General features: G+C 38.1%; 2 protein-coding genes across 5 annotated transcripts in view; one reads left to right on the forward strand and one right to left on the reverse strand.

Moving 5' to 3' along the window:
• CCDC146 (coiled-coil domain containing 146) overlaps positions 1 to 10,739 on the reverse strand; it is a 198,095-nt gene extending 187,356 nt beyond the window's left edge. For all 3 annotated transcript variants that reach the window (XM_066238451.1, XM_066238449.1, XM_066238452.1), the window contains exon 1: positions 10,631 to 10,739. The gene's annotated coding sequence lies outside the window, so the exon portion shown is untranslated. The remainder of the gene's footprint in view (positions 1 to 10,630) is intronic.
• Positions 10,740 to 11,007: 268 nt separating this feature from the next.
• The window catches only part of FAM185A (family with sequence similarity 185 member A), a 61,277-nt gene continuing 59,308 nt past the window's right edge, over positions 11,008 to 12,976 (forward strand). For both annotated transcript variants that reach the window (XM_066239863.1, XM_066239864.1), the window contains exon 1: positions 11,008 to 11,651. In XM_066239863.1, the coding sequence (XP_066095960.1) occupies positions 11,213 to 11,651 (439 nt within the window). In that variant the 5' untranslated portion in view covers positions 11,008 to 11,212. The remainder of the gene's footprint in view (positions 11,652 to 12,976) is intronic.

A 12,976-nucleotide genomic window follows, 5' to 3' on the forward strand; every position in this document is an offset into this window, starting at 1 on the left:
CGACCAGAGCCACTCTAGCGCCTGGGGCAGAGGCCAAGGAGCCATCCCCAGCGCCCGGGCCATCTTTGCTCCAATAGAGCCTCGCTGCGGGAGGGGAAGAGAGAGACAGAGAGGAAGGAGAGGGGGAGGGGTGGAGAAGCAGATGGGTGCTTCTCCTGTGTGCCCTGGCCGGGAATCGAACCTGGGACTTCCGCACACCAGGCCGATGCTCTACCACTGAGCCAACCGGCCAGGGCCAGCTTTATTTATTTATTTATTTAATTGAGTTTATTGTGGCTTCTGTAAATCCTTGCTTATAAGACTTGTCTTCAGCTACTCTTCAGTTATGCAGTTTGATTGCTCTCTATTTTAGTTGTAATTCTACTTTGGTTCTGGGAGAAAGTGATTGTAGCTTCCATCTATTCTGCTACCATTCTGGATCAACCAAAAAGTAGCTTTGTTGAGGTAAAGCTTATGTACAATAAAACTCAATTTTAAGTGTATAATGTGATTTTTTTACAAATATTGACAGTTGTGTAATTACTGCCACAAACATTCCCATCACTCTAAAAAGTTCCTTTGTGCTCCTTTACAATCAGTGTTCTCTCTATCCCAGGCACCCAGTAACCACCAGTAGTTTTGCTTTTCTAGAATGTTGTGTAAATAAGATTATAGATGTCTGATTTCTGTCATTTAGCATAAAGTTTCTTATGTTCATCTTCATTGCTGTGGATTATCAATATTTCATTCCTTTTATTGATAAATGCTATTCCATGGTATGAATACATCACAATTTATTTGCCTTTCTCCAATTGATAGACATTTGATTTGTTTCTTGTTTTTGGTTATTATAAATAAAGTTGTTATTTGAGTACAAGTCTTTATGTGAATATATGTTTTCATTTCTCTTGGGTAAATCCATAGCAGTGGAATTGCTAGGTCATAGGGGAAGTGTATCTTTAATTCTATAAGAAACCATCAATTGTTTTCCAAAGCAACTGTACCATTTTACATTCCCACCAGCAATATAAAATGTGGGAATATAAACTGTTCCTGTTCTGCATCCTTTTCAACACTTGGCATTGTCGGTATTTTTAGTTTTAGCCATTATGGCAGGTGTGTAGTGGTATCTACTTTTCCTATTTAATTTGTGGTCTTACTTTGCATTTCCTTAATGACAGATTATATCAAATGGGCTTATATTCCAATTACATATCTTCTTAGGTAAAGTGTCTATTCAAAAATTTTTGCCCATTAAAAAAATCAGATTGTTTTTGCCCTGGCTGAATAGCTCAGTTGGTTAGAGCATCGTCCTCAAGCACAGAGGTTGCTGGTTCTATCCCTGGTCAGGGCACATATGGGAGCATATTTAGGTTCCTGTCTCTTTCTCGCTCTCTTCCTCTCTCTAAAATCAATAAAATAAATATTTTTAAAAATCAGGTTGTTTTTCTTTATATTAATGTTATAAGAGTTCTTTGTGTATTCTGGATAGAAGTTCCTTATTAATATGCTTTGTAAATACTTTCAGTTCAATCTTTTCTTAGCATTTAATACTTTGAATAGAAAAAGTTTTCAATTTTGAGAAAATCCAATTTGACAGTTTCTTTTATGGTTTATGCTTTTTTGTATCTTATTTAATAAATCTTTGCCAAAGTCATAGTCATAGATATTCCCCTATATTTTCTTCTAGAACTTTTATAATTTTAGCTCTCTTATTTGCATCTTTTATTTATTTCAATTTATTATGTATGCTAGGAAGTAAGGGGTAAGGGTTGATGTTCTTTGGTATAGGGCAGTGGTGGTGGGGGGTGATATGGTTATCCAGTTTTCCCAGCACCATTTGTTGGCAAATGTGTTCTCTTCCTATTGAAGAATCAACTCACCTTTTACAAAAATCAATTAACCAAATATGTGTAGGTCTATTTCTATATTCTCTATTCTGTCCCACTGATTCATATGTTGGTTCTTAAACTGTATTTATTATTATAGCTTTAGAATAAGTCTTAAAATGAGGTAGCATAAGTCCTCAAAATGTTATTTTTTTTTTAAATGGTTTTGGCTATACCAGGTATTTTATATATCCATATGCTTTAGAAGCATCTTGTCAATTTCTATTTTTACAAAAACCTGCTGGAATTATGACTGAACAATGAATTAATAGATCAATATGGGGTGTTATGTCATCATAACATTGAGTCTTATTGTCCTCTAATATGGTATTTCTCCCCTACTTATTTAGGTCTTCAGTTTCTTTCAGCAATGTTTTATGGCTTGCAGAAACCAGGTCTTGTATATAATTCATTAACTTCATCCCTATGTATTCCACATTTTGTATGATATTATAAATGGCATTATTACTAAATTTCAATTCCCAAGTGTCATTGTTAATCTTTTGAAATAAAGTTGAATTTTGTTATTGACCTTGTGTCTTGTAACATTGTGAAACTTTATAATTAATTCAGTAACTTATATAATATTCCTTAGAATTTTCTACTTAGATGATCATGTTGTCCCCAGGTAAAGATGATTCTACTTCTTTCTTTCTAATGTAGACTCCTTTTATTTCTTTTTATTACCTTATTGCACTGTGTAGAGCTTCCAGTACAATGAAGAATAAAAGTGATAGAGTGAACATCCTTGCCTTGTTCCAGATCTTAAGCAGGAAAACATTTAGTCTTTTACACTTAAGTATAGCATTAAGTGTTTTCATAGATACCTGTATTAGGTGAAGGAAGTTTCCTTATCTTCCAAGTTATGAAGAGTTTTTATCAGGAATGAGTTAAATTTTGCTACATGTTTTTGTTTGTTTTTTATTGATTTGAGAGGGAGAGACAATAAGGGAGAGAGGGAGAGAGAGAGAGAGAGAGATGAAAAGCATCGACTTGTATTTGCTTCATTTTGGTTGTTCATTGATTGTTTCTCATAAGTTTCCCAATTGGGGGGTTGCTCAAACTGAGCCAGTGACCCCTTGCTCAAGCTGAGACCTTGGGCTCAAGCCAGTGACCTTTGGGCTCAAGTCAGTGATATTGGAATCATGTTGATGATCCCGCCCTCAAGCCAGGGGTCACTCTTAAACTTCTGAGGCAGTGCTCAAGCTGGCAACATTGAGGTTTTGAACCTGGGACCTCAGCATTCTGGGTCAACACTCTATTTACTGTGCTACCACCAATTGGGCAAATTTTGCTGAATTTTTTTAAATCCACTGAAATGATCATATTTTCCAACAGTTTCTGGAACAATTGGACATCCTTATGCAAAAGAATTCATCTCAACTCATACCCTGCATCACTTACAAAAATTTCCTTGAAATAAGGTATAGACCTAAATGTAAAACTTTAAGTTAAAAAAAAAATCCAAGAAAAAACATAGGAGAACAATATTTGGGGAAAATTTTTCTTTTGTTTCTTTTGTTTTTGTTTTTTTAAAGATAGAACACAAAATCACAAATCATGAAAGAAAAGAAATAGGTAAATTGAAGTTATTCAAAATTTAAAAGATCTCTTCAGAAGACTGTTGAGAAACTAAAAACAAAAGCCACAGCTGGGAATAAAGTATAATATGTGAAAATAATGTATATAACAAAAGACTGGTATCAAGAATATATAAATCAATAAAAAAAATCAAAGATACCAATAGAAAAATAGGTAAAAAATCTGAACAAATACTTCACAAAAGATATACAAATTGCAAATAAGAATATGAAAATATGCTCACTTTATTAGTAATTGGGGAAATTCAAATCAAAATCACAAAGAGATAGAACTACATACATATTAGAGTACTTTTTGTTTGTTTTTTTAGGTAAGAGGAGGAAAGATAGTGAGGCAGACTCCTGCATGTGCCCCAACCATGATCCACCCAGACTGATGCTCAAATACCGAATTATTTTCAGTGCTTGAGGCCCATGTGTCCCAATAGAGCTATCTTCAGTGGCCAGGGCCACGCTCGAACCAACTGAGCCACTGGCTGCATGAAGGAAAGGGAGAGAGGGAGGGAGGATGATGGAGAGAGAAGCATATGGTCGCTTCTCCAGGGTGTCCTGACCAGGAATTGAACCCAGATGTCCATATGCTGGCTGATGCTCTAGCCATTGAACCACTGGCCAGGGTCATATTAGAGTGATTTTAAATAATGTGACAATTCCAAGTGTTTGTGAGGATGTGGAGTAACTGGAATTCTCACATATTGTTAGTGGGAATGCAAATTTCTACTGTTCCTTAGGAAGTATTTTAGTTGTTTCTCATAAAGTTAAACATACATTTACCATATGACCCAGCATCCCATTCATGTATAGGTAAATGAAGACATATCCATTCAAAACTCTACACAAATGTTTACATTGTCTTTAATCGTATTCAACAAAAATTGGAAACAATCCAAATATCAAGTTGTGGAGGTATAAACAAATTATGGTATATTAATACACTGGAATTGAACTATGAAAAGGAACAAGCCATGATACATACAACAACATGGATGAATCTCAAATGCAATATACTAAGACAAATGGCGATGTACTATTTGATTTCATTTACATGAGTTTCTGGAAAAGGTATAGGGACAGGTAATAAAGTTCAGTGGTTGCCAGGGTTCTGGGTTTTGGAGGAGAAAGACTGACTAAAAAGGTCTTGAGAGAATTCTTGGCAATGATGGAAAAGTTCTATGGTTTGATTGTCATGGTAGTTATACGATTGTATACATTTGCCAGAATTCATAGAGCTGTACACCTAAAAATTGTGAATTTTATTGTGCATAAATTATACCTCAATAAACTTAACTTTAAAACAAAGCAAAGCAAACAAGAAGAACCAGTCTACACTGACTGTTAATTAAAATTGAAGGCCATCAGAATAAAGAAAAAATTACAAAAATAACCAAAGAGAAAAAACAGATCTCTATAAAGGAACTAAATTTGACAGAAGACTTCTCATTAGCAAAAACTATACTTCTTCAAAGTACTGAGAGACAGTATCTGTCAATTAAATTATTATTAAAGTGAGGGTAAAATAAAGACATTTTTAGACAAAGTCTGAAGAAATTACTCAGGGGCTCAATGAATATATAAAATGTATATACTTTAGTAAAATATGAACTGAATCTAAAGGAAAGGGGTAAATTGGTAAACATTACTAAAATTTAAAAAGCATTGAATAAAAACAACAACAATAATAACTACTTGTGTGGCTTCAAAAACAAGGTGGAACTAAAATACCCAAGGTAATAAATGACATGGAAGATGGAAGGGAAAAGACTGATGTTAAAAAATTCTATTCTTTTTTTTTTTTTTTTTTTTTTTTGTATTTTTCTGAAGCTGGAAACGGGGATAGACAATCAGACAGACTCCCGCATTCTGATTGGGATCCACCCGGCACGCCCACCAGGGGCGAGGCTCTGCCCACCAGGGGGCGATGCTCTGCCCCTCCGGGGCATCGCTCTGCCGCGACCAGAGCCACTCCAGCGCCTGGGGCAGAGGCCAAGGAGCCATCCCCAGTGCCCGGGCCATCTTTGCTCCAATGGAGCCTTGGCTGCGGGAGGGGAAGAGAGAGACAGAGAGGAAGGGGGGGGGGGTGGAGAAGCAAATGGGCGCTTCTCCTATGTGCCCTGGTCGGGAATCGAACCCGGGTCCCCCGCACGCCAGGCCGACGCTCTACCGCTGAGCCAACCGGCCAGGGCCAAAAAATTCTATTGTTTTAAAGGATGAGGAAGAGACTGACTGATAGACATCTGCAAAGTCCAGTGAGTATACTAAAGTTTTAAGGATAATAATTAGAAGAAAATAACCTTTTAAGTTACTATGGAGGAAAAAGGTGAGTAAAGAAAAACATTTAGACTAAAAGAAGACTTTAATAGAGAAAAAGAGGAACAACAAGTGGAAAATACAAAGCAAGGTGTTATGAATAGGTATATAAATGTAAAAGTAATTACCAAAAATGTAAATAGATTACATTTACCTGTTGAGACAGATTCTCAAATTAGATTTAAAATATCGAGCTATATTGTTTATGAGAGACAAGTCTCAAATATATTGTCACGGGTTTGAAATAAAAGAATGAAATTGTTATTAGATAAAAATATACATCAAGACAGAATACAATAGTAGAGATAAAGAGGTTCATCATTTAATGACAAAAAAAAATCAGGAAGCAATAATCCTGATATAACTAACAACATAGCCTCAAAATATATAGAATGCAATTATGCTGTTGCTACTCAACGAATATATCAATGCTATTACTATGTGATGGTTGAAACACTATTGCTTCCTTGTGGAAATGGAATAAAGCATTAGCACTGCAAGAACTCTAATCTAAAGCAAGCTTTTAAACTTTTCTATTGTAAGTAAACTCTGTGGTTACAATAAATACTATCTTAAACACACACATACAAATACACAAATACATATTGCTTTAAAGTACAAAGTACTCACATCCCCCTACCTCAAGAATCTTCCTGAGATATTTGTAACCTAGGTAACTTCTTACGGTGTTTAAAGTAGAAAAATTTGACCACATTAAATAACAAACATTTTCCTGTCCATCATCTATGTGGAAACAAACAACGTGTCAATTTTCAAGTGACCTACCTATTCATTAAATACTTCTTAGTACTCTTAGTTAGTAGTTTAGATTATTGATTTTATTAAGATTTCATATGAAGTCATAAGATATATTTAAAAGTTTATAATTGGGAAAGCAAATTCCTAGGTCTTCCCTCACTTAAGCTGAGTTTCATAATTCTTTGTTTAGGTTACATTTTTTCTGAAAACTCTCTTATGCCATCTGCTGTCCATTATATTGAAATTATTAAATAAAGTAAAATATTCATGGGTAGTTACATATAGATGGTAAGAAATCCTCTACCTATTTCGTTATTGAGTAAGTCTTCGGAAGTAATATATACAAAGAGATGCTTTAATTTTTTTTTTTTTTTGTATTTTTCCGAAGCTGGAAATGGAGAGAGACAGTCAGACAGACCCCCCGCATGAGGGAGGGGAAGAGAGAGACAGAAAGGAAGGAGGGGTGGTGGTGGAGCAAATGGGCGCTTCTCCTATGTGCCCTGGCCGGGAATCGAACCCGGGTCCCCCGCACGCCAGGCCGACGCTCTACCGTTGAGCCAACTGGCCAGGGCCGCTTTAAATTTTTTAAATGATAAATATAATATGTTTATTATTGAAAACACACATACACAAAATGAAGAAATATGCAATTCATTATCTCACAACTTAGAGTTACCAAGTTTTGAATTTTCCTCTGGAATTGTTTCTATGGAATATATATGTTTATTTAAATATAATTTATGTTAAAATTACAATTATTATTACAGAATTGGGATCATCATACAGTTGGTACTCTGTTCCTTTCACTCCATATTACTGAGAACAGGAGCTTCTTCTATCCTGTGCAGATGGGATGCATCACCCTCTCGGAGCACCCCGTCTCTACAGCGATCACATCCCCGCCATGAGAGTGATACACCCACCGCCACAGGCATAGAAAAAGCTCCTGCTTTCGGGACTCTCCCAGACCTTCATTTGGCTGCTTATCTGTATCCTTTGTCATATCCTTGAATAAACTGGTAAACTAAGTTAAATGTTTCTCTGAGCTCTGTGAACCATTCTAGCAAGTTAACTGAACCTGAGGAGGGGATCAGGGGAATCTACAATTTGTAACCAAATCAGACAGAAGTTGTGAGTAACCAAGGGACCTATTATTTGTGATCCACGTTTGAAGTGGGTGCAGACAGTTTCGTGGGACTGAGCCCTTAAGAGGTGGGATCTGACATTATCTCCAGGTAGATAGTGTCACAATTAAGTTAAATTGTAGGACACCCAACTGGTGCCACAGAGGTTGTTATGGGTAAAAGACCACCATTTGGTGGTCAGAAGTGACAGAAGTGAAGTGTGAGTGTGGTAATAGTGTGAGAGTAAAGGGGACACATGCAGAAGAAGAACTGTAGGTTTTCCCTTTACAGTTAAATTATGGAAAAATGTCCATATCTTTGAATAGTCTTCAAAATGTAAGTTTATATTGTTGCATAATATTCCAGGTGTATACTAATTTATGTAACATTCTTCTGCTTTTGAACACTTAAGTTGCTTCAATTCTTTACTATCATAAGTAACCCTGTAAAACAAAATGTCTTGAACCTAAGTAATTTTAAATATCCCTAATTTTTTGCTTATATTAAAATCCAAAAAGTATATGGTCTACCAGAAAGTTCTGTCCGTTTCTATCACAAGTTTCGACACGTAAGCACATGTTTATTTGGCGCATGTGTGCCTCTCTATTTTTATCACTTAATGTATATATACTGATGTAGCAAATTAACTAAAACAAAGTTGATTTACGTTAGTCTTATGTGTGAAGCGATAGTGTACCCATGGCTATTGATAAAGTTCATTTACGCCACTGTAATTTTTACAAATTTCAACAAGGAAGAAATGCTACAGAAGCATGTCTGTCACATCCACCATATTCCCTGGACTTAGCACCCTCCGACTATCACTTGTTTTTGTCCTTACAAAATTTTTTGAAGGGCAAAAATTCAAAAATGAAGAAGATATCAAAGCGCTAGTTCAATTTTTCGCATCAAAAGATAAACCATTTTCCAAAAATGGGATATACAAATTGCACTCACGCTGGCAAGAAATCATTAATAACAATAGCAATTATATTATTTAATAAAGTTTATTGACGGTAAGAAAAATTTGTATTTTGTTTTATTCCAAAAACGGACAGAACTTTCCGGTAGACCTTATATAATTTCCAGGTCATGGATATACATATTTTCACAGTGCTTTATGTATTTTGCTGAACTGATCACTCAAAAGTTTACAATAACTTATACTCCCTCCAACAGTATATGTTCATGACTACAGGAAAGGCTTTTTAAAAATTGAAGATGTAAAAATATCTTACAATTAAACTCTAAATAAGGGGGGATTATATATGATTCGCTATTCATTTGATGAATAATTTTTTTTCTTCAAAGGTGTCAGGAAGATAGGACTTTTTGGTTGTGTGGTAAAAGGGCCAGACCTTTTAACTGCTTAATCTTAAACATTCTGAATTTGTTTCCTAACCTATTATATAAGGATAATAATACTTGCTCTGCTAAGCACAGTGTTTTGTGGGGATACCATGAGATAATACATGTGAACATGCACTGAAAACTATAATGTCACTTTTATTTGTCATTATTGACATGTAGACTGATTTGATACATAAATCATTAGATGTTTTAAAGTATCAATAGCTTTTTAATATATTAATCTTGATTTTCAATAACTTTCTTCATTTCAAATTCATATGATCAGGAAAGTAATTTTTAATTAGTTGTCTTCAGTTTTATTGTATATACTTCAAAATAGTAAAACAATCATTTTGTCGTATAAACAATTAAGGTTCAGTTGCCAATTCTATTCACTTGGTTTGTCTCAGAAAAGAATTTGTCATAGAAAAAAAATTATCCATTAAAAATTCCTATTTAATCTAAAGTATTTGGCACATGTACAACAAATTTGAATGCATTCTCAACTTGCTTAAACCAATGCCTTTTCCAAAGCTATTTTAATTAAAAAGACAGTTTGAAGATCAGTCTGAATAATTATGACCAAATGAAACTAAAGCCAAGGACAGAACTAGTATTTAGTTCTTGGTGAACCTAAAAGTTAGCACCTGTTATAAGCCTTCATTAGGAGGAAAATGGGGGAGGAAGAACAAGGACAGAAGGCAGGTAAGAATAACTGAAAACACTAAAATTTTAAAAAGTTAATGGATAGCAAAGAACCCTGTGACTTGGGCTTGTAAGGACTTCAGCCCATCTGGACTCCAGCCATCTCTATCACTATAGCTCCCAGTAATCCTGCTTATTGTATTTGGCCAAGGGCTTCCCTTTCGTTAAGGTATTCAGTTTCTGCACTTGCATTTTATTAAACACCATTGTTTGCAGTGTGTCTTTGATGAGAACTTAGAGAATTATTTGTAGGAGGAGGAAGTGGCTCCAAAGGGAGAACTAAGCAGTAAAGGAGGAAAAAAATCACTTTTCCATTTTTAACATTACCCACAGAATAATAGAATATAAAAAGGACCTTATAGAGTCATTAAGTACAATCCCTGTTCATCTAAAGGTTGAAGAAACAAGTCCAGTCCAGTGACACAGATAAACCAATGGAAAAGCCAGTAAAATAATGATTCCCATGTTGTAGACAAAAGAGATCAATACTGCTGTCAACACAGTCCTGATCTCTCATATTTTTCTTGGTAACTTAGTCATTGTTATCCCTAAAATAAAAATACAGTACTTTATCTGTATTTTTGACTGGTTAAATGACCAGTATCTCATTTGACCCTTACAAAAACCTTTTGAGGCAAGTCAAGGGAAATATTATTGAGGTCATTTTTAAGAGCGAGCAATTAAAACACAGAGACGTCCAATGAGCGGCCTAAGATCATTTAGAGTCAGAACGAGGCAGGAGTCTAACTCTATTTCAATATTTTCTGTCAAAGAAAAAGTTTTCTCAAACAGTACCAACCCTAGTTCTTTATCTTCTTGTCAAGGACTCTCCAATTCTCGGTACCCCGGTCTAGTTTAGTGAAGTTTGGACCTAACTACCCACTGAGGGTACTCCTAGTTTGCATCTAGTTCTCACCTTCAACGCCGCAGTTTCTTACTCCTTCCTTTGGTACTGATCCTTATTTAAGATCCTCTGTTTCTCTGGGTTGTGGCCTCCAGGGTCTCACTCTAAAGCTCCACCCTTTTCGAAGAAATCGCGTCCTTGGTATCCAAGGAAACTACGTAGCCTTGCCCACCTTGCCCCTTCCGCGCTTTCCATTGGTCAGTTGCTTTGTCATGTCGCCTTTTCTTTCTGTCCTTCCAATGGCTAATGATTTTGAGGCAAAGAACGCATGCCTCACCCCCACGCTTTGCCTCCTGGGATATGTAGTTTCTGGGCAACTTAGGCCCTCCCCATTTGCTCCTTTTAGAACTACTTATCCCGTCTGCCTTTGCGAAGGGGGGCGGTAGGCGAGAAGTGTGGGTCGGGATGGACACTTACAGCTTTGAAATTTCAGCTTGCAATTGAGGCGTGTGCGGTTGAATTTTAAGTTGCTAGAAACAGTGAGCGATCTCGCTGTCCTCAGCGAACACTCGCTGACACTTTCCCCTTCTGGACCCGGGCAGTGCGAGTCACCTGGGGCTCAGGTGGTCCGAGGCGGCGCGACAGGGGCGCGCCATGTTCGCAGCCCGCGCGGGCTGGGAGCTTGGCTGCCTGAGGCTGGGGCACTCCCGGGCGTGGGCCGGCGAGGCTGCGGGCCGCTGGGCGCGCAGGCCCGGCGAGGCCCGGCGGTGCGGCTCCGGTGGGGGCGGGCTCCGGCCCGGGTCCGAGCCCGAGGGCTCTCCGCCTGGCCCCGCGCGCGGAGCTCGTACGGAGTGGGCGCTGCCGGTGAGCCCGTGCGGTCGGCTGCTGGCGCGGCTCCCGTGCCACTTGGCGGTGAAGCCCCTGGACCCCCTCGCCTACCCCGACGCCGACCGCGTGCTGGTGGCCGTGAGTGGGGCGCAGGACCCGGCCGGCCTGCAGGTGAAGTACGACGAGGCGCTGAGGGAAGTGGCCGTGCTGTCGGACACCATCGACCCCGGGGCGTCCGTGGAGGTGGACGTGCCCCTGACGTTTGGCAAGTGGAGTTACAACGGGTTTGGTGCCTTTGGATCTGCCATTCTAACCTGATTTAGTTTGTCCCCTTTAAAGCTTCCTCTTAGAGTTTGTCAGTCGATACAGATTTCATTTCCCAACTGATAGATATGAATTTACTGGAACTTCCAACTGCCCTTTTGTTGTCCCACCTGGCTGCCTGACCTCACCCTTACTTACTGGACAATCGCCTCTGAGGCAGAAAAGTTCCAGAAAGCTGATCAACTGCCCAAGGAGGAGCTTTCCAGGAAGCTGAAATCGTAAAATCATAAAAGGGAACATACCAGAACTTGACTCAGTATCCCCTCAGGCTCTCCCAAACCCTATAAAATTCACCCCCTAGTCTGTACCGATGCCCTTCTCCCCGGAGAACTGCCCCGCAGGGTACCTTTCTTCCTTTCAACAAAGCCTGTTACTCTGGTCTTTTTGGACTCCCATGGATTCCAGCACCAATCATTCAAGTTTTATAAAACGAATGGAAACATGGTTTGGGATAAGCTAAATCAGATAACATTTGTGGAGATCCTTATGTTCTCCTTTGACACTTTGTTCCTATTTCTGTCACTGCACCTTGTCAATAGAAGAGCGTTTTATTTTTCAGGGTTGGTGTTTATTGATAACCCCTCAGTGGTATGGCAGTCCATCCGCGTTTCCCCTTGCCTGCAGCTGGGTCTGGCCCAAGACAGCCCTGGCTATTGAGTGTTCCTTTCTAACCTGGACCAAGTGTTCGGTTTCATATAGGCACCCGTCTTCGTTCATACTGGCCTAAGTAAAATTTCCGTAACAGGTTTTGAAGAAAAACATAGTGAGACCACCTAGGAAACTTCAGTTGATAATGCCTACATGATGCTTCCTCTGTGTTTGACTTGCCTGTTATTTCTCAAGTGCAAGCCAACACTTTCCTAGGAAAGGCTCCCCCAGGCTCTTCTCCTTCCTGGGACTGAAGGACGATATTGTTGATCATACCAGCAGCCAACACTTCTGAAATAATCTTCTCTAATCTTTACAATTGCACTTATAAAGTAGATATTATCACCATTTCAGATAAGGAAATTGAGATAACAGCAAGTTTCATAAAGTACATATTTATTGTGGGTGAACAAATAGAAAAAATCCATGCCTTCATTACATTTTTCTAGTGGGAATTAGGTCAAGAAATATGCCTGTTCACTTGCAGATAAAAGGGTGGAACTGGGATTTGAACTGAATGGAGACTGCTGAATCACTATGCTTTATTGCTACTCTTCTAAGTTTTTGTTTTTTTTTTTTTGTATTTTTCTTAAGCTGGAAACAGGGAGAGACAGTCAG

This window comes from Saccopteryx bilineata, chromosome 7 (assembly GCF_036850765.1).
Source record: "Saccopteryx bilineata isolate mSacBil1 chromosome 7, mSacBil1_pri_phased_curated, whole genome shotgun sequence".
NCBI classification, from domain to species: domain Eukaryota; kingdom Metazoa; phylum Chordata; class Mammalia; order Chiroptera; family Emballonuridae; genus Saccopteryx; species Saccopteryx bilineata.